This window comes from Macrotis lagotis, chromosome 1 (genome assembly GCF_037893015.1).
Source record: "Macrotis lagotis isolate mMagLag1 chromosome 1, bilby.v1.9.chrom.fasta, whole genome shotgun sequence".
NCBI lineage: Eukaryota > Metazoa > Chordata > Mammalia > Peramelemorphia > Peramelidae > Macrotis > Macrotis lagotis.
In genome coordinates, this window is record NC_133658.1 from 495,404,373 (window position 1) to 495,432,353 (window position 27,981).

Sequence of the window (27,981 nt, forward strand, 5' to 3'; positions counted from 1 at the left end):
GGGGCTCATGAAGACCAGAAATCAGCCCGTACTGGGGGGGGAAAAAGCAGGAACTGAAGGAATCTATGGGAGGCGGGGCCGAGGCAAAGCTCTTCCGGGTGGATGGGCAGGGAGGCGTACTCGCGCCTGCGCAGTTCCCACGAAGGCGCAGCCCCGCCCCCGCCTCGAGGGACGCTTCCTGTTGTGTAGCCGGCGTCGCGTGGCGTCACGTCGCGTCGCGTCGCGTCACGGGAAGGGGCGGGGCCGGGGGAGGGGCTTGCGAGGCCGAGGCTAAAGCTCCGGATTTTCCTCGCGGGGGGGAGGGGGAGAGAAGCGAGATTAGAGAGGGGAAATTGTAAAAACTCACAAGAAATAAAGTCTTTTACTAAAAAAAAGGCTTCCTCCGGGGCGGGAGCCGCCGCTCCGCGGGGGACATGGCGGCCACCTTCTTCGGCGAGGTGGTGAAGGCGCGGTCCCGAGCCGTGACGGAGGAGGAGGAGGAGGAGGCGGAGGCGGAGGAGGCGCCCTGGGCGCGGGACGACGCGGAGGACCGGGAAGTCCGGCGAGCGCTGCGGAGGAAGAGGTAAGGCCGCGCGCCTGCGCCTGCGCCTGCGCCCGGCGCGGAGGGGGCACGCCTCTGCCCGCCCGGGCCCGCCGCTGGGCGCAAGGGGAGCCGGCGGCGGCGGCGCCTGCCCCTCCGCGTGCAAAAGGGCTTTTTATTTCCAATAACAAATATATCGTTTTATTTGTTTTCCTATTCTATACAGTAGTAACACGTACCCATCAATTTTTGCGAGGCCCTGAATTCTACAATCCCCCCCCACCCCCAGAAAGCTGTCTGACAGTCTCCATGTCGTACACTGATGTAAATTGAATGTTATAAGAGTAAACATGAGAATAAACATAACCCCCCCCCCAAGTAGATGAGAAATCTCAAGAATAGAGAGAGAAAAATAATTGAACTTAAATCTGTTGGGGTGAGTTGCTCTCTTTATCACAAATCCACCAGAGAAGTTGCTTCAATGTTTTTCCCCCAATTTGCTATTACTAGCTGTATTTCCCTCCACTCTGTCCCTCCCCACTCTCGTTTCTTCTGTTCTCTCCCCTTTCATCCTGGCCCTGTCCAAAAGTGTTGCATCTGAGTATTCTCTCCCTCGATCTTCCCTCTCTTCTGTCACCTAGTCCCCCTGCCCTCCCCCCATTCCCCCTTATGCCTTCCCTTTCTTATTTTTCTCTAGGGTAAGATAGATTTCCTCCTCCTATGAAGTGTGTTATTTCCTCCTCTGATGAGAATGAAGGCTCATTCATTGCCCCTCGCCTTACCCTGTTCCACAGCTTTTTCTTGACTCTTAGCTTCTTCATCTCCCTTTTCCTTCCTCCCAGTACTCTCCTTTATCACCCATTGACTCCATCTTTTTACTATATTATACCATTAAATTCCACTCCTTCCTAAGTCCTGTCTATACATACTCCTTCTAAAAGTTCATATGAATTAAGATGAAAAAGTTTTAGTAGAACCTCACTTTGAAATACAAATTTTCATCTTACTCTGTTATTTGCCTTAAGGTTTAAAAAAACTTCAAGCCATTCTTAAATCCCAATCTTTTACAGGACTTTAACCCGGTTTGTTCTTAATAAAACAGCTTTGGGCGGCTAGGTGGCACAGTGGATAAAGCACCAGCCCTGGAGTCAAGAGTACCTGGGTTCAAATCTGGCCTCAGACACTTAATAATTACCTAGCTGTGTGGCCTTGGGCAAGCCACTTAACCCCACTTGCCTTGGGAAAAAACCCCTAAAAAAAATAAAACAGCTTTACAAACGGACCAATCACTGGAGCCCTTGGAAGAGAGGACCCTTATTTACAGAATTGTGTCTGAGGGTGTTTTTGAACTCTGATTTTCCTAAACATTAGTTCCAAGTCTTATCCAAGTGACAGTTAGCAACAGAATAATCTATCCAGAATAGAACATTGGTGTCCATAATGATACATTAATAGTTACACCACACTCTCTTAGACCCTATCTGATGTCTTTTTTTACAGCTTTGCTGACATATGTCACAGAGATATTGACAAACAGGGACACGTCCAAAGTATGAGGAAGGAAACTAAAAGGATTAGAGGTTATGATAGATGTGCCCTAAAAAGATTATCCATTGAACAGTTTCAGAAGGAAAAAATATACAGATTCACAAGTAGAGGAATTTTGTTACTACCTTGTTAGATAAGTCCTATTTTCCTTTGTATATTGAAATACATCTTTTAATCCCCCTATTAAAAAATTTATGGGAACTTCAATGTTGAGTTATTTTCAGAAAAGCTAAGGAATTACTGATAAAGGTGACTTCTAAGACTTAACCATGCAACAAACATTAAGCATTTATTTTTTGAAGAACAGTTTGCCAGAGATATATAAACTTTAATAAATTCTACAGGTCTTTGCTTTCATTATACAGACTATTATGAGGATGTCATAAATTCAGATATCTATAGTATGAGAACAGAATAAGCATTTATATAATACCTGCTCCATGCCAGCCACTGTGCTAAGTACTTTTTACACATATCTGAATTTGACCCCCGTTTTTTAATTTGGATCATTTTGACAGTGAGGTGAACTATGAACTCCTGCTCAGAATACTACTTATAAATGGATAAAATAAATGCAAAAAATTACAAAGAAATTGAGTTACCATATTTTTTTTTAGGTTTTTGCAAGACAAATGAGGTTAAGTGACTTGCCCAAGGTCACACAGCTAGGTAATTATTAAGTGTCTGAGGTCAGATTTGAACCCAGGTACTCCTGACTCCAGGGCCGGTGCTTTATCCACTGTGCCACCTAGCCACCCCTACCATAATATTTTTAAAAAGCATTTTATTAACTGAACAGCACCTACAGTTAGTCTTTGTATTCCTTGGAGTAAATGAGGCTATCAATTCATATGGACATGTATGCAGAGCATTTTATTACAAAAAAGGGGGTGATTTATAGACTTCCCACTTTTTTTCTGTGCAGTCCAGGTCACCTATTGGAGATTAATAACACCCAACAGCTTATATCTTGAATTCATTATTCTTGAGTACCAGGACCAGTTGAAGTGAACTCCTTTATCACATGACCTTCACCACTGCCTCTTCTACAAATTGTCTCACTTATTTCTTTGCTTCTTAAAGGAGGGACACTGCCTTGAGAATGTCTGAATAGAGGTAAACTTCAATGACACCATAATGCCTTCACAATCAAATATAAAAATACTCTATTTGGCTTTTGAAACCCTTTACAACACAACACTTTTTCCTTTCTAGTATTCTTTTTTTTATTTAATATTTATTCTCATTTTGTACAAATGTTTTTTATACATTAATAAAATATTCTTGTTTAAGAGTAAACAAAATACCCCCCCGAAAAAATATAGACTTGCTTGAGCAATAAAGGGGACAGAAAAAAATTAAAATTAAAAAAATAATAGTAATAATTGTAGGTATGTCCAGGTGGAGCACCAACCCTAGAGCCAGGAGCACCTGAGCCCATATCCGGCCCTGTTGGTTCTTTCTAGTATTCTTAGATACTTTTCTGTTCTAGCTATGTTGGCATACTTGCTTTCCTTTACACATGGCATTCTCATATCCTCATTATACCTTTTTACTTAACTCTTTTTGGCATTTGTTCTGCAGCTCCCTTTTGTCCATGTAGGACAAACAGGGATTCTCTATTCTTGGCTCCCCCTTCCAGGTATAGATCATTGATATAATCAAGGTAGTCTTGGAATATCTCAAATGTTAGCCAATTCAAACCAAAGTTGTCCAAGGTATCAGTGAAAAACTATTTTCTCCCAGATTTTATCACCAATAGACCAAGATTAATATCAACAAATGCCACAATTTCAGATCATCACTAACTTAAAATGGCATCTCTGGTAGCACATCACTTGGCCTTGTGCTCTTACAGATTAGGCTTCACTTCATCACTTTACTCTTGACTTCATTTGAGACTCATATCAAGTCTCACATTCTGTCTCAGTTCCCCTACTCTTAGATAGAGCCTCTGAAGTTACTTCCCAATTACAATGTAGATATCTTGTATGTACATAACTGTATGATAGGTGATCCTCAGGACCTAGAGACTCAGGGACTAGGGCCAGCCCTAGTAACTGAAAGTGATAGTTAAATTTTTAGTGTGAACATTTATTTATACTTATGAAGTCTGCAAATACTGCAAATTTGGGCATGATTTTTTGTTGTTGTTTGTCTTGGAATTGGTATTCTCTAGCTCTTGAACTTTCTAGCCTGATCAGTTTTTTATGGTGCAAGAACTAAGAATGATTCTTACATTTTCAAAAAGTTACAGACCTATGTATGGTCATAGGTTATGAACATATATAGGTCACAGCTCAATCTTCCCACTGCTGCTGCTTTCAAATGCCAGGTATTCCTTGTGCCTTGATAACTTCATTTATTTATTTCGAGTGCTAGTGCATATTCATCTGTCAAAACAATAAAGAAAAAAGGGAAAAAAGAGCCAAGATTGAAATTTTTTCCAAATAAAACCAGTTTTCAACATTACTATCAAATACTTTGGAAATTAGCTTTTGCTATAGACTTTTTAATGTTATTGAATTTAGTATAAAATTATAGGCAAAAACAAATTTATTGCTAAGCTTACATTGTAATGAAGTCAATTCGACAACAACTAATGTTATTTGAATTACAAATTAGGATTTTTCCCCCATAACAGATTTTTCATTCTCATGTAAATTTGCAACAGATAAATTTTTTGAGCTCATGATGTAGTACTAAAAGGTTGTTTGGACCTCCATTCAAGTATAAAGGAAATTTCCATATTTCAAAAGCCCATTTAACTGTGAAACCAAGGAACTTCCATCTAATGTTTAATTAGAAATGATTAAACTGCAATGTAATGCCATGCTAAAAGACAAATATCAAGAGAAGAATATAATAGAATTCTAAATGACTTTTTTGTTTTGGGATTTTTGCAAGGCAATGGTGTTAAAGTGACTTGCCTAAGGTCATACAGCTAAGTTAATTGTTAAGTGTCTGAGCCTGGATTTGAACTCCGGTCCTCCTGATTCCAGGGCTGGTGCCCTGTCTGCTTTGACACTTAGCTACCCCCTAAAATGTATTCTAAGTAATAAATTTGTATAATTAAAATCAGATGCTTATGGATTAATATCAGTATTTGTGAATACTTGCCTGTAAAACAATATTTTCAGAGCTTTAAATATATAAAATATTATTATTTATTATTTACCACCTGAAACTTTGTTTTGGGTTTTTAACTTTAATATTTTAATTTTTTCCAATTACATGTAAAAACTTTAACCTTTCATTTTTTTAGAATTTTGAGTTCCAAATTCTGTCCTTCCCATCTCTCGCCCCCCCAACATTAAATTAAATACTTTGATAAGGGAATACATAGATAATCATTCAACACCTATTTCCTTTTGAGTTATATTATAAAAGAAGACCAAACCCCACCCCCCAAAAAAAAACCCAGAACAAAACTAAACCACAAAATAAATAAAGTGGTGTAGTCTGTGAGCAAGCATTCTTCTCTCCCCCGGAATGGTGACCAGGGTCCTCACAACCCAGCAGCCACATGCTCCAGTGAATTAGTATTCCTCCTCTCCCTGGGACTTCGACTGGGAGCCATGTATGGGCAATGCAACAGAATCCTGAATCCAGTGCCAGCAGACTCCCTCCTGACTGGTCTAACAACCTCCTGCCCTCCAACATCTCTCCCTAATAACTTGAGAGCTTTCAAAGCTACAGCTACCAATTCAGTTTCCCCTGGGGTCTGCTGCCAGCTTGCAAAACATGACCTTTTCCAGATTCTCACTCTGGTGCTACAGACCTTTCTTGATGACCTTCTAAATTGTGGGGATATAATTTGTTTCACCTTTTTTGTGTGTAGGTTATGCTGTTGCAGAATTCATTTTGAGGCATTATTGTGAAATTGTTTGGAGGGAATTTGGGAGAGCTCAAGTGAATGCTGATCTTTTGTCTGCCATCTTGCCTCTGTGCCCTCCTTCCCCTTTTTCTGCCAATTTTTTCTTTGCCTTTTTTATTATTATTATTTTTTTTGCAAGGCAATGAGGTTAAGTGGTTTGCCCAAGGCCACACAGCTAGGTATGTGTGTATGAGGCTGGATCTGAACTCAGGTACTCCTGACTCCGGGACCAATGCTCTATCCACTGCACCACCTAGCCTCCCCTCTTATTTTGTTTTTAAAATCACTTTTGAGTTCTTCCAAGACCTGAGACTACTTCACATTTTACTGTTTTGACTTTGTCGTTTTCTTGTTTTCTTCTGAGTTTGTATTTTCATCTTCCCTGTCATCATAGTAACTTTCTGTGGTCAGTTTCTTTTTTTTTCTCCTAATTTTCCAGTCTTTTTCTTGGCTTTTAACTTTATGTTAAAGAGTGGGCTTTACTCTCAGGGTGGAGAGAGCACTTTCCTAACTGTGGGTTCTCTAAGTTTTCAGTTCTTCCAAAATGGCATGATCTGAATAGAGTTGTGGTCTCTGTTCTCCTGTGCTCTGCTCTGTGAATAACCAAAGTGGTAGAAATGTGACTAGGGTCTCTGCTCCCCTGGGACTGCTCTGCACTGATCTTCTAGTGCTCCTCACAGCGGGACTGCAGCCTGGCACCACCTGTGAAGAGTCTGTAGAGTCTCCACCCAGTACCAGCAGAGAGGATCCCCCTGTAGTCTCTTGACCAGTAGCTCCAGAAGCTGCTAGCATTGATTCAGTTACTCACAAGGCCTGCTGCTGGGTTGTTGGACTGCATTCCACTCTCATCTCATTGAGATAAACCTTTCCTTCCAACTTTCCAATTTGTTTTGAGCTAAAGATTTGTTTTTCCTCATTCTTTTGTTGGTTCTACTGCTCTAGAATTTGTTTTGAGGTGTTATTTTGGAAGAGCTCAAATAAATCCTTAAACTCTGCCAACTCCATTGCCACTAACAAATAGAATTTTTTTTTTTATTCTGGTCAAATGATTTAAAATCTCAGTGGCCCAGGTAACTTTTTAAGTTGACAGTTTTTGATCTTAGAATCCTCTTAACACTCTTTAAATGTATTAAAGACCTCAAAGAGCTGTTGACATACAAATATATCCCATTTTATCCTTATTAGAAATAAAGCTGATGAATTTTTAAAATACTTATCAAATAATAAATTCATCATATGTTAAAGTAGCACATTTTTGTGAAAAATAACTTCTGAAATAAAATGTGAGAAAAGTAACATTATTTTTCATGTTTTTTACAAATCTGAATTTTCTTCTGCTTTTGTTGCAATATGTTGTTTTGGTTGAAATATGTGATAGAAAGAACCAAAATTGTATATTTGAATCCATTTGAATGATTTAACTCCATTTGCTCATCATTATCAAGTCATGGTTTCTATCTCATGTTATTTTTTTCCCCTCTTGCAAAATATATTTCCATATTAGCCATATTGTTTAAAAAACAACAGTAGTAAATAGCAAAAAACATAAAATCGAAAAAAAGTATTTTCAATCTACATTCAAGAGTGCATTAGTTCTCTGTGGAAGTGAATAGTTCTCTTTTTTCCTTTTATTTTTAGGTTTTTTTGCAAGGCAATGGGGGTAAGTGACTTGCCCAAGGCCACACAGCTCAGTTATTATTAAGTGTCTGAGCCCAAATTTAAACTCAGATCCTCCTTACACCAGGGCCAGTGCTTTATCCACTGCACCATCTAGTCAGCAAATAGTTCTCAAAGGTAGTTTCTTCTGTGAGCCTTTATTTTGTTTCTGATATGATCTTTTACTGAAATACATTTTTACATATAGTTCAAATTGGTTTGTACCTAATTTCCACCAGACTACCTTTCAAATTTCCCAGCATTTTTTTTTTCTCAAGAGGTGAATCCTTAACCAGTAGCTGGGATTCCGGGGATTTCAGGTTATAGTCCTCAATTCTGTTGGGTTTTGTGCATCAATATGTTATTGTGCTGATCAATATCTCTTCTTTTATTTGTTTTGTTTTGGTTTTTTTTTAGGTTTTTGCAAGGCAAAGGGAGTGAAGTGGCTTGCCCAAGACCACACAGCTAGGTAATTATTAAGTGTCTGAGATCAGATTAGAACCCAGGTATTCCTGACTCCAGGGCTGGTGCTTTATCCACTATGCCACCTTGCCGCCCCCAATATCTCTTATTTTAAAAACTCCTTGATTGGTTTAATGATTGCTGCTTTGCAGTATAGTTAGAGATCCAGTATTGTTAGCTACTCTTAACTTTTTTTTTCTATTCCATTATTCATCTTGAAATTCTTTTACTTTTTCTTCCTCCAGATGAATTTTATTATTTTTTTTCTTGCTCTATGAACTAATTCTTTTGGTAGTTAGATTAGAATGACACTAGATAGGGGCAGCTAGGTGGTGCGGTGGGTAGAGCACCAGCCCTGAAGTCAAGAGTACCTGAGTTCAAATCCAGCCTCAGACACTTAATAATTATCTAGCTGGTGGCCTTGGGCAAGCCACTTAACCCCATTGCCTTGCAAAAAAAAAAAAAAAGTGACACTGGATAAATAAAATCATTTAGTCGGTTTTTAAAAAGTCTTTTGAGATTGTATATAGTTCTTTGATGTGTCTTGGTAAGCAGATTCCCTAATTATTTTAAACATTCTGTAATTATTCTTCCCCCCCTAAGTTTTATTGGTAATATGTAGAAATTAAAGATGAAGTATAGTTATTTTGTAATTTTTCTGGTCATTGTTTGATTTAAGTTGACTCTTTATTCATTTGCAGCCCTAAACCAGATTAAAATGTAAATGGGAAATGTTTGGAAAGATAAAAACACAATATAAAATAGATATTAATTTGTGGATTTTTTAAAATCAGTATGTAGCTCATCAGGCTGTTTCTGTTTGCGTTTGATTCTACTGCAGTAAACCATTATTATCATCATCTAAAATATCCTTTTTATTTTTTTAATTTCTTTTGTTTGTCTTACCATTGTAGCTAGCACTTTAGCAATATTACAAATGACAGCATTGATACCGAACATCATTATCTTATTTGGAAGGCCTTTAGCTTATCTGTATTAGATAAAATGCTAGATTTTTAATCTAGTTACTGGTTACCATAATAAAGAAAGATGTGAGTGTGTATAATTTTCTTTCTCTGATTTGGGTCTTCCTGTGTTAGGTACAGGATCATATTTATATTAGAGAAGAATTGATAATTCTTTTTCTATTTTTTCCTTACAATTTGTGTGTTATCTGAATTAACTGTCAGTAATTCATCTGATTCTGGAGTTTTCCTTTAGGGAATCTTTGAATTTCTTTTTCTGATATTGGCTTATTAAATTCTCTGTTTTGTTAATTTGGACATTTTAAATTCGTGTAAATTTTTCATTTGCTAGTTTTATTGGTAAATAGCAGGACACATTTCTATTTTTTCTGAATGCCCCTTTTTCTTTATTAAATAATTTGATTTTTCTCTTTTAAAAATTAAATTTGGTGGTGATTTATGTATTTTATTGTTTTTCCCCCAACCAACTAATTCCTAGTTTTTATTAACTCTCTGAGATTATGTTGCTTCCATTTTGCTAAACTCTTCTTTGAGATAATTTTGTTTTGATTTTTAATTTTTTGTAGTTGCATGTTCAGTTGATTGATCTTTCTCTTTTTCAGTCATGATTGTTTAGAAATATAAATTTTTCTTTAATCTAAGGACTGCTTTGGCTAAGTATTCTATATTTTACTGTATCATTGTCATTTAAAAGCATGTTTCACTGTTTCTATGATTTGTTAGGATTAAGTTATTTAGTCTCCAATTAATTTTTAATCCTTCATTAAGCTTTTATTGAATATATTTTATGATGCATTATAGTCAGTAAAGGATGTGTTTCATATTTCTCCTTTTCTGCATTTGTTTTTAGTTTTATGATAATACTGTGCAGTGCAGAGAAATATGTATACTTTGAATGTCCAGAGATCTGTGATTTTTAACTTCTAAAAATCTTATCAAGGTCTTTTTTTAAAAAAAATTAGACTAAAATCTCTATTATAATTTGACAACTTTTTCTATGACTTACTTAGATTGCCGTTAAGTATTTATTATTCATGTAATTCTATGAATTTATATTAATTGTCTACTTGTTTTTGCTGTTATTTTTACTTCTTTCAGTCGTATCCAACTCATGACACCATTTGGGGTTTTCTTATCAAATATACTGATGTAAATTGCCATTTTATAGATAAGGCCACCAGGGTTTTAAGTATCTTTAAGTATCTTGAGGAGTCACAGTATGACAGTCAAATTTGTGATAGTCAGTAATTGCTTTTATTATAACATTTATTTAATGAAAATAATAATGCTGCCTTAGTTTCACTTCTTTCTCATTAACAGGGAAGTAGAGGTCCTTCAGACTCAGACAAATGTATCTTTGGAAATTGCCCTACTAGATCAATATCCATGTTCAAACTTTATAATGGCCATAGGACATAATGCAGTAGGTAAGTAGAAGTGCAAAAAATCAGTTATTTTGAAAATTAAAATATATATATGCATGCGTGTGTAGAATTACTACATAGTAATTATTATAAGATTTTAAAATTTTTTCCATACTTAACATGGATTCTCCATCTTATGAGTTCTTTTTCTATTATTATACATCTTGTTACTTTCTCATCTCTGTCTTTACCGTAAATCTTCTGATAAAGATTGACTCCCCACAAACTGATGGCCTTCCTTATGTTTCCTGGTTTCTCATTACCTAGACATGCATCCATTAGGCCATGGCTTCTTAAAGGGCTTTTTTGTCATGGATCTCTTTGGCAGTCTGGTGAAATAGACTTTTCTCACTTAAATAATTGAATAAAATGCTTAATTTCAATTAGAAATTAATGAAAATAAAGATTTTTTTCCCCCTTCCAAATTCATAGATCCCCTTGAATAAGTGCCAACCTCATGCCAGGTTCCATGCTAAAGTACTGAAGATACAGATAAGAAAAAGACCAACAGCCTTTGCTCTTAAGGACCTTAAATCTATTAGGGAGGAAAACAATACACAAAAAGAAACTGAAAAGAAAAAGCACACAGAGCATGATGATGATGGTGGTAGTAGAGTTGAAACCAAGCAGAATAGCTTGGAGCAAATGAAGAAATACATTGGATTTTTAATCTTCTGTAAGGAGGCGATGGAAAAAATTGATGTTTTGTTATTTTGTTTTTGATGACAGTTGTTCTTCCTTTGTTCATAAAGGGCCTATAATAGAGGAGGCATAAATACCAAAGTTGAAGTTATGTTATATCAAAAACTTCCTCATTAAGTTATCAATTATTGTATCTCATTCTGGATATATAATTGACTCATTTCCTTTTTCACTTTGCTCACATAGTTCATATTTGCTAATGTACAACTCCTTTCATCTATCATGTGACTTTCCATTATTCTTTGGAGTGCTTTAATTATTCCTTTGAAATAATGGCATGATAATTAAGGCATTTATGTTTTTTGTAAACAATCATCTAATTTATATTGTGAATTTTATTGACATATTTGGGGAAGATAGTTCCTAATAATTCCATTTATTTCTGCATCATTGGTTTTGAATTCACCTTTTGAATTTTATTTTTGATGCTCATCATTTAGTTTGTTTACTTTTTAAAAAAATCAAATTAGTCAGTGGTCTCCCCCCTAAAAAAAGCTCCTAGTTATGTGTGTTTGTCTGTGTGTGTGTGTGTGTGTGTGTGTGTGTGTGTGTGTGTGTGTGTGTAAAATGGAAAGTTCTCTATATTTGGAGTGAGAAGATGAGATTGAGAGCCACCATTTTGACTGAGAGGTAGATGAAAATGGAAATTCTTTGGATCTTCAGTTTCTCCCCCTTTTCTCACTTAGATCCCTTCATCTAGTGATTGAATCTGTCCAAAAATAGGGTGGACTGAGTTGACACTGGGTTCATTTGAGCAAAGACTGCATTCAGGGACCTTGCCTCCAACAACTTTCTCTCTAGTTTGTAGTTGCTTCACTCCAAAGTTTATCCAAGTTTAGTTCTCTAAATTATGTTAAAAAATTAGGTTCAGCATGTTAATGTGTACATATTTTTATCCCCAGTTACATACATTAACCATAGTTTCATAGCCATGTTAGATCTGTTTGTAGAAGTGATTCTTATTCATGAATGTATTTGATTGTACACTAGAAGGCCATTGAAATCATTTCCCAATTTTAGAATTGGCTTTCTTAGCCAAGCAGAAACAATTATTCTGTATACTCTTTAATGCAAGGGTGTCCAACCTTTTAGATCATCTGGGCTGCATTGCCCAACAAAAACTCCCCAATAAATCATACAGAATTCAGTACTCATTCATGAATACAAAGCACTCACCACCTAAGAACACCACCACAAAGCAGACGGGTCACAGATTGGACATAACTGCTTTAATGGCTCAGTGCTATTTCCTTTCCAAAAGTAGCTGTGACTCATATAGAGTAGATTAGAAGAATATATTGCTACCTGAAAGATGAAGGTTACTAGAAAGGGTAGAGGTTGCCTGTGACCCTCATTATTATCCCTGAGTACTTTACCTTGAAGTTCAGGAGAGAGGGTGGAATCACTGAGTTTCAACCACTGAGTTTCACAGATTTTTATAGATCCCTGAGGACCTCTAAAAAGACCTTCCAGTGAGACTTTTTTTGTTGTTTTGTCAATTGTATTATATTTAAAGCTTAGAACAATTTTTTTCCTTTGTAGAAAAATTATGAGACAATGATTTATTTAGTCTACATAATCAACTAAGAATCAGAATATTAGAACTGAAAGGGGATCATCTTCTCTGAATTATTCAATTTTCAAATGAGGATGAGGAACCTCATAGTAATGAGGTCACTACCCTGAACTAAAACCTAGGCATCTAGACTTTAGTTTGTTGTTGTTTCTAGTGTTTAATCCTGTTTCTCATGTTTTATACTAAATATATTTAAATTTTTAAAAATAATTTTCAGATTGTAGTAAAATGCAATAAAGTTATAAAAGTAGTAATGTGTATTAACTTTTTCTTTGTAGCATTTTTGTCTTCATTTGTCATGAATTCAGGAAGCTGGGAAGAAATTGGACATACTAAGCTATGGAATGAATGGTGCAGAACAACAGACACAACGAATCTTTCCCCAACAGATGCTTTTTGTGTATTCTACCGTCTAAAGTCAGACCCCACAGTAAGTTACAAATGTGTTGAAATGAAAATTTAAATATGGTTTAATAGAAGCAAAGACTTGAGTTTGTACAAGAAACCTTAGTTTAATATTTTTGGGTTTATAACTATAAAGAAACTGAATTTAGAGAGATTTAGTAACTTATTAATAGTCCCACATCTAGTGATAGAGTTTCACATTATATATGGATTCTGAATGCGTATGTATATCCTAAGATTCTAGTTTATTCTAGACAAGGCTTTGGTTGTTTTTGGGGGGTTTTGGGGTTGGGGTTTTTTTTTAGGCTTTTTTGCAAGGCAGTGAGGTTAAGTGGCTTGCCCAAGACCACACAGCTAGGTAATTATTAAGTGTCTGAGGTCAGATTTGAACTCAGGTACTCCTGACTCCAGGTCCTGTGCTCTATCCAATGCACCACCTAGCCACTTCAGGTTTTTTTTTTTAATCAAGCAATTCAGGATTGTGTATGTCTGCCATTCAAACACATTTATCAGGATTACTCACACTTCTGTGAAAATTACAACAATAGAAATATCTAATTCAATGACCTTCTGGTCATAAATATCAGACATAATTAAAAAAACAGGAAGATCTATATTTGGCATGGATGTTCATTACAATAAAAGAGAGGTCCAGTACAGAGTTCAAGAAAGAATCTTTGTGAATGATGAGGTTTTTCAGTTGCATCAGATGTAAATGATATTGTGCTAATTGCATCAAGCCCCACAACATTACATAGCCTCCTGTAAGAGATATGTAATGTCTCTAAAGATTAAAAGCAAGGATCATATTGAATTACCTTTGCAAAGTTACTTTTATGGCTCTAGGCTTCCCATGAAAGCAAAGGCTTATTTCTTAAATTACAACATTACATCATGTCCAATGTGTTAGTGAGACATGAAGAACAAATCTCCAAATAAAATGAATTTCATATGGAAAAAACAAAGATGTTGAGGGGTTTGAGTAGGCCACAACATGTAACAAATGAAGAACTTCTATGAACAATAAAAGTCTAAGATGTTATCAAGGAATTGTATGCTAAAGAAAAAAAATGGGTTGGTTATGAGGTGAGATAAAAGGAATAACAGTAGGACAGCCAAAATGTTCATCTGCTATTGTCTCAAAATAAGGAATAAGTGAAGATTTCTGGGTTGTTGGGTAAGTCTTCTATGATAAACTTGTAGGAAAACATAGATAACCATCTCATGGGATAGACAACCATCAGTTGGTCCCCTATCCTCATCATTGCCATGAATTCCAAATCAATAAGATTCCATATCCATTTGATTAATCATTTAATTTCCTCTAGTGGTCTACTTTCAATCATTTAATGGTTGGACCTTAAAGGGATCAAAGCAAATATTCTGTGAATTCTGTGGCAGCTGAATCAGTTGTCATTAGTTAATGTTTCTTATAAATTTTGATGGTGATGATAATTTATATAATTCTCTGTGTGTGCCAGACACTATGGTAAGTATTTTACATTTATTATGTTATTTGATCAATGCAACGGGGTGTTGTTATTATTCACATTTTACAAATGAATAAACTGTAACAGAGATTAAGGTCATTCAGCTAGTGAGTGTCTAAGGCCATTTTGAAAACGAACTTAATCATAGAATCATAGATTCATACCTGCCAGGGTTATATTGATTATTTAGTCCAAATAAGTGATACTACTTGCCAAGCTCATCTGGTGGCAGAGTTAGTATTTTAATCTAGTTGCTCCGACTCCAAATCCAGCAATTTCCCCTACCACTAAATAAGGTTAACTGTTGGTTTCAGGTATACAGACTATATTCCTCAATTAGCAATGATAAACAAGATTTGGCAATATAAGAAATAAAATGCTCACAATCAGCCTCCTTTTAAAGGTGATATGGTTGCTTCAGTGCACATAGTTAAGCATTTTGTGCACAAGTATATCTAGAACTTTGTTTTCTAAAATGAAGCATCATTAGTTAATTTAGTGTCTCGTCAACTGAAAAGTGCTTACAGTTCTGGCATCAGTTATGATTTGGAATTTAATGTACTCCTCTAGCATCCTTGAGAACAAATAGAAAGGGTGCATATGTATTTGCCAACTGTGCATGGTACTAGTTATATATTCATATGATCATGGATATAAATAAGTGGGTTAACAAAACATTTCAAATTTATTTAGGTTTTCCTGTGCCAGTGCAGTTGCTATGTTGCTGAAGATCAACAATATCAATGGCTTGAAAAGGTAAAATTATAGAAAAAAATTAAATTTTTTGCACATCATTGTTTCCTCAGCATTTTGCTAGGGCCACTGGAGAAAAGAAATATAGGCATGGTCTTTGGCCTTAAAAAGTTTGTGATCTTTCATTATGAAGATAAGACCAATTTTAAAATAATTAGATTTCTTTTCCACAATATAAGATAGTGGAGAGAATTACTTGCATGAGTAGTATTCTGTTTCCTAATTAAGATCTTGCTGAAAATATTTTTGTGTTAGTAGCACTTTTGTTTATTGCAAGACTGATAGAATAAGAAAATTGGTTATTTACAAGTCATATTCATTTTAATCATAGTTTGTAAATAACTGTTCTTTGTGATCCATAATGTCAAAGAATATTAGAAATTTAAGAGTCTGTAAAAATCATTACTTTCAGCTTACTCATCTTCCTGATGAAGAAAACTGAGACACCCAGAGTAGTTAAATGATAACATCCAAAATGATAGAACAATCGTTCTATCTTTTAGAAAAAGAAAATAATATACATCAAAAATCTTACTTTTCATAATGACAGAGAAGAAACATATTACTACATAAACAAACATATTGCACATGCATGGATGCACAATAAATACAGTTCTCAGTTTTCTGACAAAATATTATAATTATGTTGATATTATTAAAATTAATTTTCTGTGCCAGGTTTTTGGTTCTTCCCCAAAGAGAAATTTACAGATAACTATTCTAACATCTCGTCATGTGACTGACTATAAAACTTCAGAATCGAGTTGCAGCCTTCCTTCTCCCTTCCTGAAAGCCTTAAAAACACAAAGTTTCCAAGATACTGTCTGCTGTACACTCCTAGAACAGCCAAATATTGTACATGATCTTCCTGCTGCAGGTGATTTTTAAATAGTTTTTAATGTTTTTGTTGCTATTTCTAGCTTGGTAACCCAGGTATGTTCCATTGTTTGTGATCTCTTGAGATATATTGAGTAATAGAATGTTATTGATTGTTGAATCATAGTACCATATTATATATTTGAAAACTGATTTTAGGGCCTTAAGTGAGGATAAAATAAACTTATGATGTTCACTTCTGAGAATTTAGATTTTACAAAAGGTACCTTTATGATAGTAAACTTACTCATACCCCTTAGCTTTTCTTGTTCCCTTCAATTACTAATATATTTTAAAAATTAGTAAATGAATTACTAATATATTTATTAAAATATTTTGGGTTTTCTTTGTACATATCTTTTATTTATTTTCCTATACATGTTTTTTCCTAATAAAACATAATATGCCCATTGAGGCAAAGGGAAAGACAATATCAGTTTGTTTTGCTATTTTGAGTAATAGTTAATTGTTAACGAACTTTTAACTGAATTTTAAGAATAGCATTTTAGATGTCATCTACTCACACATACCATTGTTTTACAAAGGATAAAAATCTTTAGTAGCTTATTCTTGCCACTTACCATTTGTTTTAGCCATTTTTGGTATCAGTCAGTCAATGCAAAGGAAATGCAATCTAATTTTAATGTTAAAAATTAAGAGGATAAATGTGCTGGGATGGGGTGTGTGTGTGTGTGTGTGTATTCTAAAGTAAATTAAGATTATCTTTATTATTTGAGCTAATACATACCACAAAAATAAATGGGATTTCAGTGATTTACCTTTAATATCTATAAGGTTTACTTTTAATTATAATTTCATTCTTTTTCTTTTCCTTAGTTCTGAGTTACTGTCAAGTTTGGAAAATTCCAGCAATTCTATACCTGTGTTACACTGATATAATGAAACTAGACCTGATTACAATTGAAGCTTTCAAACCAATACTTGGTTCAAAAAGCTTGAAAGGATTAGTTAAGGTAAGTTATTTGCTTGCATATATATGAGATAAAAATGTATTTTAGTATTATTTTAAAATGCTATTAAAAGCAACAACACAAGCTAAACTCTCTTGCTATTCCACATATTTAATTTGCTCCTCCCATATTTTTCTGTGCATTTATTTTTCTCTTAATAGCATTTTAACATACCTAAATACACATAAAAATAGGCATGCGTGCACACACACACACACACACACACACACAATTAACATATCCACAGGGACGTTGTCTCTCTTTTTCCTCTGGTGTGCACTTTCTAGTTCACTTGTTTTAAAAATGACTTACTTCACAAGGTTTGTTGGCCTGTTGATTTCTGGGGTTTTGATCCAAGATCATCTGACATAATTTTTAAAAATCAGCTCCACAGCCAGTAGTGTATTCAACTAATGATATCTTCATCAAAAAGCATTTAATTGTGCATAGGCCTGTGCTTTGACTCGTTTTCCTACTTGTGGAAGCAAAGAAGAAAGAATGTTAGAGTTGAAGTCCTGGACCCTGAGTTCAAATCCCTACTTTGATACTTCCATACCTTTTTAATCTTGGACAAATTACTTAACCTCTCTGGGCCTTATTTTCATCACTTGGGGGGGCGGGGATGAAGAGACAGGGTTATAAATTAGTTTCTTTTTGGCTTTAAATCTGTGATCCCACAATTAATGTAGTGTATAGTCCTATATGAACAGGGTACACATAAAATGGAATAAAACATCTAGACCAATATGTGAATTAATAAGGGAAAATCATATGTTATATCAAACTGGGAAAAGTTATGTTTCTCCAAAGAGGAAGTAAAAGATGACTGTGATACTGAGTGACTGTTCCTTATATTTATCACTGCCATCTTCCTCCTTCCCTTTTCCTCAGTAAACTACAGTAGTAGCTTCCTATTGCCTCCAGGATCAAATAAAAGTGGTTGGTTTTCTTACATCTTATTCCCTGCCACATACTCTTAGATGCAGTGGCTCTTGCCTCCTTGCTTTTCTATAAACAAAACATTCCATCTCTTAGCTCTGGGCATTTTATCTCGTTGTCCCCCTTGCCTGGAATGCTTTCCCTCATCCATCCTTGCCTACTGACCTCTCTAGGTGCCTTTAAATCCCAACTAAAATTCAAAGAAATCTTTCCCAGTCCCTCAATTCCAATGCCTTTCCCTCTCGTAATCATTTCTTATCTATTAAATACATAGTTTATATGTATGTATTTGCTTTTTTTCTCCTCTCATTAGAGCGTGTGAGGTCCTTGAGTGAAGGGACTGTTTTTGCCTTTTGCATACCCCAGTACCATGCACGTAATTGTCACTTAATAGATATTAAATGACTTGATTTATATATAAATCCTTTTTTTCTTTGATTTTTTTTTGTAATAGGACATATTATACATAGTTTGCCAATTTTCTGGGAATAGTTAGTAAACATTACTGTCCTTTGCTCAAGGAGCTCATAATCTAATGGAGGAGACAACTATATATAAACTATATTTAAATGCATTATTGTTGTTTGTCCTTCGTTTTCAAAGAAGACCAATGATACCTTAAGAAATGTCTTAACTTGCACATGAACTGGATTTAAGTAAGGCAAAGTTGCATTCTATCTCTTTCTGAGTTATTGAAGTTCAATGGCAGCTTGAAAATTAATGACTGTTGAAGTCCAGTTGTGTGTTCTTGTGCATAGAACCATTGGATAACCTGGCAAAATAGCATTCCTCAGGAACTAGTTTTTTATATAGTAGATATGGTTGAGCCCACTGAGCCAACAGAGACAGGGTCTTGGCATTCTGTATTAGAGGCCTCAGTCTCTGTCATGGACATCACCTATTTATGAAGAGGACAAACATCAGAGAGACTACTGCAAGTGGGATTTCTAATTTATTATAATAGACCTTCTTTTTCCCATTCTTGCATCACCCAACCCACAATAGGCAACTCCAGTAGAGGGTTATTATATGACCTTATTCTTATCTGTTCAGTAGCAACCAAGGCTCAGTAAGAGATTAACGATGGATTTTTTTTTAATTTTTTAAAAAATTTATTTTAAGGCAATGGGGTTAAGTGACTTGCCCAAGGCCACACAGCTAGGTAATTATTAAGTGTCTGAGCCTGGATTTGAACTTGGGTCTTCCTGACTCCAGGGCTGGTGTTCTATCTACTGGGCCACCTAACTGCCCAGTTGAGGAGCTTGTAGCTCCCCTAACAGTGACTGTTTCTGGTCACACTTTGATGCCTGCCAAAGGCTCCACCCAGACTGATTTTTATGTAAGGTGATTTCCAGATGCATGGAACCATAAGGATAGAGACTGTTTGATACAATAACCTACTTTACATTTTTCAAGGTTTGGGGCCTATTAGAATTTTCAGGTAGTTTTAAGATACATAAAGAATCCAATAAGATTCTAGGCTTTTTTCTTAGATTATGGGAAAGCAGGAGTCAGTGGTTTATTTTGAACTGTTCTTGGAATCCTCTGAGCTTTCTATACCTGTATATTCCCAAAACTTGACTGAGGGGCCTGGATCTTGAATTTTTCTAATGGTTGATTTTACTTTTATTTTTCCTTATATAGTTGAGTCCCACTGTTATTTTATCTGCTTGAAAACTAGACTTTTATCTAGTTGTCTTTACTTTAAGTCTCTTCCCTCCCTTTCTTGCTTCCCCTTGTATTCCTACTGTACCTTTTCTCAGACTTCCCTGTACCTTTTCTCAGACTTCCTTATTAATAACATTGCTGCAAAAGCCTCTGAAACTCTGTATCCTCAAATGACAGCAATTACAATTTTATGGGATGCAACCAAAGCAGTACTAAGGGGAAAATTTATAATCTTTAAATGTTTACATCAATAAAATAGAGAAAGAGCAGATCAATGGATTTGACATGTAAAATTGAAAGGTGATTATATGAAAAACCAATAAAATACATAAGTCATGGGTTAGGTTGACCAAAACAAAAGGAAAAAAATAAAATCAAATTGCCAATAAAAAAAAAATTAAAGGGGTGGATTTACCACCAATGAAGAGGTAATTAAAACTATCATTAGGAGCTGCTTTGCCCACTTGTATACCAATAAATCTGACAATCTAAATGAAAAGGATGAATACATACAAAAATACAAATTGCTTAGATTAACAGAAGAGGAAATAGAATACTTAAATAGCTCAATCTTAGTAAAAGATATTGAAATAGCCATTAATCAGTTCCTGAAGGCAAAAATTCCCAGAGCCAAAATGATTCATAAATAAATTCTATCAGACATTTAAAGAACAATCACAATACTATATGAATTATTTTAAAACATCAGTGAAGCATTGTACCAAATTCATTTTTTGACACAAATATATTGCTGAAACTCAAACTAGGAAGAGTTAAAACAGAGGAAAGACAAATTTCCCTAAGGAATATTGATCTAATAATTTTATTTTTTTTTAAGGTTTTTGCGAGGTAAGTGGGGTTAAGTGGCTTGCCCAAGGCCACACAGCTAGGTAATTATTAAGTGTCTGAGACCGGATTTGAACCCAGGTACTCCTGACTCCAAGGCCTGTGTTTTATCCACTGTGCCACCTAGCCACCCCAATCTAATAATTTTAAATATAATCCTAGCAAGGAGAAATTATAATAATATATCACAAGGATCATATTCTATGTCAAAGTGGGTTTTATGCAGAAAAGCAGATTGTTTTAATATTAAGAAAGCTGTAAGCATAATTATCCATCTCCATAACAAAACCAAGAATAGAAACCAAAGAATTTTCTTAATAGATCCAGAATATAAGACCCATCTCTATTCAAAAGAAAACACTAGTGAGCATAGGAATAAATGGAGCTTAGCTTAAAATGATATTTATTAAAACATCAACAAGCATTGATTAGATTGATTTAAAAAAGGAAAGAAGAAAAGAAAGAAAAATAATGAGAATAAGTTAGAAGCCTTCTCAATAAGTAAGCAGTGAGGCAAGGATATCCTTTATCACTACCCATATTTGTTATTGCTTTTTTTTTTAGATTTTTGCAAGACAAATGGGGTTAAGTGACTTGCCCAAGGCCACACAGTTAGGTAATTATTAAGTGAGACCGGATTTGAACCCAGGTACTCTTGACTCCAGGGCCGGTGCTTTTCCACTACACCACCTAGCCACTCCCATATTTGATATTGTACTAGAAATGGTAACTAGCAAGAAGAGAAGAAAAAGAAATTGAAGCAATCAGACTAGGCAATGAAGAAACAAAACTATCAGGTGATATATTAAGAGAATTCTAGGAAATCAACTAAAAGACTACTTGAAATTATTAGTAACTTTAACAAAGTTGCAGGATACAAAATAACACCCCCCCCCCCCAATATTGGCAGGAAGAGATAGAGAAATTCCATTTAAAATAACTGTAGACAATAGAAAATGCTTGGGTTAGGGTTCCACCAAGTACTGGAACTATAGCAGCACAAAACATTTTTACACAAATGAAGTCAGATCTAAATAACTGGAAAGTACTGAGTTGATATAATTAAAATCATTTCTACCTAAAATCATTTAAAAATCTCTGTTCATCTGGAAGAACAAAACAATCAAGGGAATTATTGAAAAAAAGTATGAAGAAAGGTAGTCTAGCCAAAATGAGTCTGATACTGACTAAGAAATAGTGGTGGATCAGTGGAACAGATTAGGCGCAACATACATTATAGTAAATGATCATAATAATCTAGTATTTGATAAACTCAAAGATTTTGGTACAAAAATGTTGCTATCTGACAAAAACTGTTGGGGGAAACTGGAAAACAGTTTGCCAGAAATTAGGAATATACTAACATTTCATACCTACCAAAATGAGGTCTAAACGATTATACGATTCACACATTTGTGATATCATTTGATTATATAAAATTTTAAAAGTTTTGCACAAAGAAAACCAATGCAACCAAAATAAAAGGAAGCAGAAAACTGGGGGGAGTAGCAAGTAAATGATAAAGACCTCATTTCTAAAATTTATAGAGAACTGACTCAAATTTATAGGAATACAAGTCATTCTACAGTTGATAAATATAAATGATCAAAGGATAGGAGTCGGTAAAACTAACTATAATCATATGAAAGAATGTTCTAAATCCCTGTTGATGAGAGAAATGAAGATGAAAACAATACTGAGGTATCACCTTATACCTGTAAGGTGGACTAATGTGTCAAAAAAGGAAAATTATAAATGTTGGAGGGGATGAGGGAAAATTGGAACACTTAATGGTAATATGTGAACTGATCCAACCATTAATGCAGAGAGCAATTTAGAACTATGCCCAAAGAGCAACCAAACTCTGCATATCCTTTGATCCAACAATATCATTGCTGGATTTTTTATCCCAGAGAGAAGGAAAAAATAAAAATATATGTTTTGTACAAATAGGTTCTTCCTTTTTCTTTCTGATTACATAACAAGTTTCTCAGGATTGTCCTTGATAACAGAACAGCTGAGAAGAGCTGCATCCATCATAATTGATGATCTCACAGTGTTGCTCTTAATGTATACAAAATACTTTTGGCAGATCTCTCTGTGGTGGCAAAGAATTAGAAAGTGAGGAGATGCCCATCATTTGGGGAATGGCTGAACAAGTTGTGGTACATGATTATTGTGGAATATTTATTGTGATGTAAGGAATGACAAGCAGGATGATTTCAGAAAAACCTAGATTTACATAACTTATACAAAGTGAACAGAACCAGCAAGACATATATACACAATAACAGTGAGGAACAGTGAAGGCCTTGGATATTCTCAGCAATACCCTGATCAAAGACAATCCAAAAAGACTCATGATGAAGAATGCTATCTGCCTCCAGAAAAAGGACTGATAGAAAGAAAGTAGGCATCCCATTAATTGCTTCCTACCCAGAGTAATTACTTAGGAAGAAGTCTGGCCCCCTTTCTTCCCCGCCTCAGATTTAGTGTACTTTCCCTCAGGCCCAGACTTCCTCACCACTTCTCCTCTAGGTGGCTTAGGAGTACTGTCATCTCTTTCCCTTTCCTCCTTGCCTTACTTACACTCTTCAAGTAGCTCTTGACACTCTTCACTGTCCTGCTGCCATTTTTGAATAAGGGAAAAGAGAAGGATGTGTCAGAACAAGTTGCTGCAGTGGTGATTCATGAGTTTAGAAGTGGAGAGGTTGAGTGGGAATTCTGAAGTATTTCAGTTTCTGAATATTACTTCATGAAGCTGTGACCTTGCGCAGTGTTTCTGTCTTATGCTTTCTGTTTTAATATTCCCAGATCTGGCACAACTAAGATGTTCCCAAGTGACTGTTTCATTTTTTTTTAATCTTTCTGGTTGTAGTTACTATTTTTTTTTAAATTTCAGTTTTATGGCTGTAGTTTTGGTTTTGCACTATAAATACTTACATATTAATTTCTCTTTCTCTTGAAACAAAGTAAAACAGCTAAGTAAAATAGCAACCTCTCAGGGGTGGCTAGGTGGTGCAGTGGATAGATAGAGCACCGGCCCTGGAGTCAGGAGCACCTGAGTTCAAATCCGACTTCAGACACTTAATAATTTACCTAGCTGTGTGGCCTTGGGCAAGCCACTTAACCCCATTTGCCTTGCAAAAACTCAAAAAAAAAAAAAATAGCAACCTCTCTTGAAAGCATATAGCCTATCACATCTGTAGCAAAAAAAATCTTTTGTCTTCTACTCGCCCTCCCATTCCACTAACAGGAGAAAAATCACATAGAAAGCAAAAGAAATTCCCCTGTGACTACACAAAAATATATGTTTCAGACCTGACCCTCAATCTATTACTTCCCTCAGGAGTAGCATGCTTCCATATCAATCTTCTCATCATTGTATTGATCATAGATCTTGCAGCTTTCAAAGTTGTTTGTTTTCAGCCATTTGGAAAAATTGCTCCAAATTTCTACTAATTAGAGAAATTGAAATTAAAGAATTTATATTCTACCTCATCAGTGTCAAAGATGACAAGAGAGGAAAATGATGCTTGAGGATAGAAGGCATATTGATGCACTGTTGATGGGCAAGTGAATGGGCCTGAAAAGCAAATTGGAATTATAAATAAAAAATTATTAAACATTTTTGATCCACTTTTACCACTGTTAACCTGTACCCAAATGAGATCAAAGAAAGAGGAAAAAAGTTTATGATGTATAAAAATATAGCAGCTTTTTTGTGATGGCAAAAAACTGAAACCTTAAGAGAATATCCAGTAATTGAATGAATGACTAAGTTGTGATGGTTAATTGTGATGTAGTTCTATTGTGTTGTAAGATAGAGATGATTTCAAAAAAGACATGGAAAGAGTTAATGCAGAGTACAGTAAGCAGAAATAAGAATAATGCTATAACATTATTGTAAAAAATTAACAATTTTGAGAATTTTTATAAGAATGAAATCAGACCCAAGAGAAAAATTTGGTCTTATTTTTAAAAAATTAAAGGAAAAGAAATTCTATGAGATAGCACTCATTCCCATTAAAACTGGAAAGCCTAAGAATAAGTGAATTTCTTCTTCATTTAAAAGTTTTTTGAGGCAGCTAGGTGGTGCAGTGGGTAGAGTCCTGGCTTTGGAGTCAGGAGGACCTGATTCAAATGTGGCCTCAGACACTTAATAATTACTTAACTGTGACTTTGGGCAAGTCACTTAACCCCACTGCCTAGCAAAAACAAAACAAGAAAAACTTTCTTAAACCCAAGAACCAAATTTATATGTAATCTAGTGGTCTTTCCAGCAAGAGCAGGGGTAAAGTAAAGATATTTATATTTTCATTATTATTTGATAATAATCTTAGAAATGCTAACTATAGTGATAGTACATTAAAAAGAAATTGAGGGAATAATTGTGGGCAGAGAGGATTGCTTTCTGTAGATGATAGGATAGTATACTTAACTAGCCCTAGAGAGTCAACTAAATCAGTTCTGTAAGTATCAATTTCAGCAAAGTTGAATATACAAAATAACCCACATAAGGCATTATCATTTCTCTATATTATCAATGAAACCTAGTAGGAAAAGTAAAAAGAGAAATTCCATTTAAAATAACTACATTGGGGGTGGCTAGGTGGCGCAGTGAATAGAGCACTGGCCTTGGAGTCAGGAGTACCTCCCTGGGTTCAAATCCGACCTCAGACACTTAATAATTACCTAGCCGTGTTGCCTTGGGCAAGCCACTTAACCCCATTGCCTTGAAAAATCTAAAAGGAAGGAAGAAATAAATAAATAAATAATAAAATAAAATAAATAACTACATTAAGGGGCGGCTAGGTGGCACAGTGGATAGAGCACCAGCCCTGGAGTCAGGAGTACCTGAGTTCAAATGTGGCCTCAGACACATAATAATTACCTACCTGTGTGGCCTTGGGCAAGCCACTTGACCCCATTTGCCTTGCAAAAAAAAAAAAAATTTAAATAAAATAACTAGATTGAGGGGGCAGCTAGGTGGTAAATGGATGGAGCACCAGTCCTGGAATCAGGAAGACCTGAGTACAAATATGGGCTCAGACACTAAATAATTGCCTAGCTATGTAACCTTGGGCAAGTCACCCTTAACCTTATTACCATAAATAAACAAAATTTAAAATAAAATAACTAGATTTTATAAGATTAAATAAGTGGAAAGTAAAGCAACCTAGCAATATCAGTTCTCCAGCTATACTACAAAGCAGTAATCATCAAAACTACTTACTATTTATTAAGAAATAGAGATTGATCAGTGGAAGGGTTCAGTATATAGCATACAGAAGCAAATGAATTTAGTAGCATAGTGTTTGTTAAATTAAATGGGGTTTGAACCAGTTTTATAAAAACTAGCAGTTTGAAAGAAACTAGGTCCAAACCAAACATCTCACATGATTTATCAAGAGAAGCTTCAAATGGGTCCATAACTTAGATGTAAAGATTGACATAAAGAAGTGAAGAAGAAAGTAGTTTTGTAAAGAATAGCCCATGGGGTGGAAAGAATAGCCCATGGGAAATGAGTAAGTTGAGGTATTGTGAAGTTAAGGTGTTCAAGGAAGTATTAACATGTTTATTGAAGTCCTCTTCTATGAGGGCATGAATTGGGGAGGAGAGACAGTTTGTAAGCCAGGTGTACTGAAATGAGGAAAGAGTTTCCTGTAGCAATAGGAAACAGCTGATAACTAGATGGAACAAATCTCAAAGGTGGGGAACAATGAGTACTCTCCCCTACTATGACTATTGGATTGGGAATATGAATGAAAGTGCAAAAAGTACTGGAAAGAGTGACCAGTGGGTGAGCCAGGACTCAATGGGTGCAAGAAGATGGAAGAAGTAGGAAAGGAAAAGATTTAAGATGAAAACAAGCTTGTAACCCATGGAAGCACAGAGTGAGATCTTGAAAGGAACTTAGGGGCCAGGAATTGGCATTAAGTTGGAGCAAAGGCGTAAGCAAAATTTTTAGCAAAGGAGGATTAAGTAGAATTTTTACAGCCAAGGTTTCAGAATCACTGGGATGGAGAGGAAGAATTCTAATCATTAAAGAATGAGTTCAGGTGGGTTATCATTATCCCCAGGGTGCTAAGCAACTGATGTGAAAATAGGCCAGGTCAGAGGGTGAGCCAATAGTGAAGAGTAAGCAGTGAGAGTGAGCAGTGAGGTCTCCTCAAAATTTGGAGGAACTCAAGAATCATTGATTCCACTTCAAGGTAAAGTCATCCTAGGCTTCTGGCAGTGGTATGTAAGTGGAAAGCTTGAAAGGGGGGAGGGACCAGGAAAACTCATAAAATGATTGGACAAGGCCCTTCTTCCCATGGCAAGTACAATTCCCATTGAACTGTAACAGTATGCTATGAGCACCAATGCAGTTGAGGAAACTGAGGCTGAGAAAAGTTAAGTGATTTGTCCAGGGTCATACAACAAGTATCTAAATAAAATTCGAACTCAGATCTTCCTGACTTGTAAGTCTTCTCTTTTGTTTTAAGAAACTGCTAGTATTTTTTTAACTGTACTTTGCATTTGTATTTCTTTTTTAATCTTTTCCATTCCATGCTTTATTTGAATAAAGTAAAATTGACAGTCTTGAAAAGTTTTCTTATTTGCTGATTGGTTTCTTTTATTGGGAAGTTTTATATATATTCTACTAATTTGTCTAGTTCCTTGAAAGAGGTCCATAGTTATCTGAAGTATCATTTAGATGTAAAATAGCATTAGGATTGAGTCTTGATCAGTATTGTCTATGTTAGAGATTAGAAATGTTATTTGCTTAATGATATTTAAACATCATATTCTTGTGCTTAGAAATTTATAATGAACCTCCTTTATCTCAGTTGTTAACATAACTGTTAACTCAGTTAAATATGAAAATTTGTTTTACTTGATTAAACTTAGTTTTTTTTCTAATGAAGGTTGTGAGAGGGAAGAGTTCTTCATAATGAAGAACTAAATTTAAAAAATACCCACAACCACTAGGCAACTTGAAACACTGCCAGGGAGAGAGAGAGAAAAAAATTTATCAAATTATGATACGTCATTTTATTCTTAACTTTTTCTCTTTGCAGAATGTTTCACATGGTTCTGAGATCCTGAGGAAACTGGTGACAACAAACGAAATTCAGAGCAACATCTATACATGATTTTTGAAAGTGTTGTGGGGGGGGGGGGGTGGAGGGCAGAAAGAGAAATGTTCTGTAGTTCTAATTAATTTACTATAGAAAAAAAACAAAATAAAGAGTTTATTTTAAAGTAATCTGTGTTTATTTAATTATTTCAATAT

General features: G+C 35.3%; 2 protein-coding genes across 2 annotated transcripts in view; one reads left to right on the forward strand and one right to left on the reverse strand.

The window, feature by feature from the left end:
• The window catches only part of GRIK1 (glutamate ionotropic receptor kainate type subunit 1), a 164,583-nt gene extending 164,052 nt beyond the window's left edge, over window positions 1–531 (reverse strand). The window contains exon 1 of the mRNA XM_074213868.1: window positions 347–531. The gene's annotated coding sequence lies outside the window, so the exon portion shown is untranslated. The remainder of the gene's footprint in view (window positions 1–346) is intronic.
• Window positions 275–27,859, forward strand: PSMG1 (proteasome assembly chaperone 1). The gene is made up of 7 exons (XM_074213867.1): window positions 275–562; window positions 10,370–10,476; window positions 13,030–13,181; window positions 15,340–15,402; window positions 16,078–16,276; window positions 17,113–17,249; window positions 27,767–27,859. The coding sequence occupies exons 1-7, from the start codon at window positions 414–416 to the stop codon at window positions 27,839–27,841; spliced, it is 882 nt and encodes a 293-aa protein (XP_074069968.1). The 5' UTR covers window positions 275–413; the 3' UTR covers window positions 27,842–27,859.
• Window positions 27,860–27,981: the final 122 nt, after the last annotated feature.

Bases quoted from the DNA above. Each gene is read 5' to 3' on its own strand.
- PSMG1 (XM_074213867.1), top strand. From the start codon at position 414: ATGGCGGCCACCTTCTTCGGCGAGGTGGTGAAGGCGCGGTCCCGAGCC. The intron at 13,182-15,339 runs GTAAGTTACAAA...AAATTTATTTAG, and splicing joins GTCTAAAGTCAGACCCCACA to GTTTTCCTGTGCCAGTGCAG. The intron at 17,250-27,766 runs GTAAGTTATTTG...TTCTCTTTGCAG, and splicing joins GCTTGAAAGGATTAGTTAAG to AATGTTTCACATGGTTCTGA.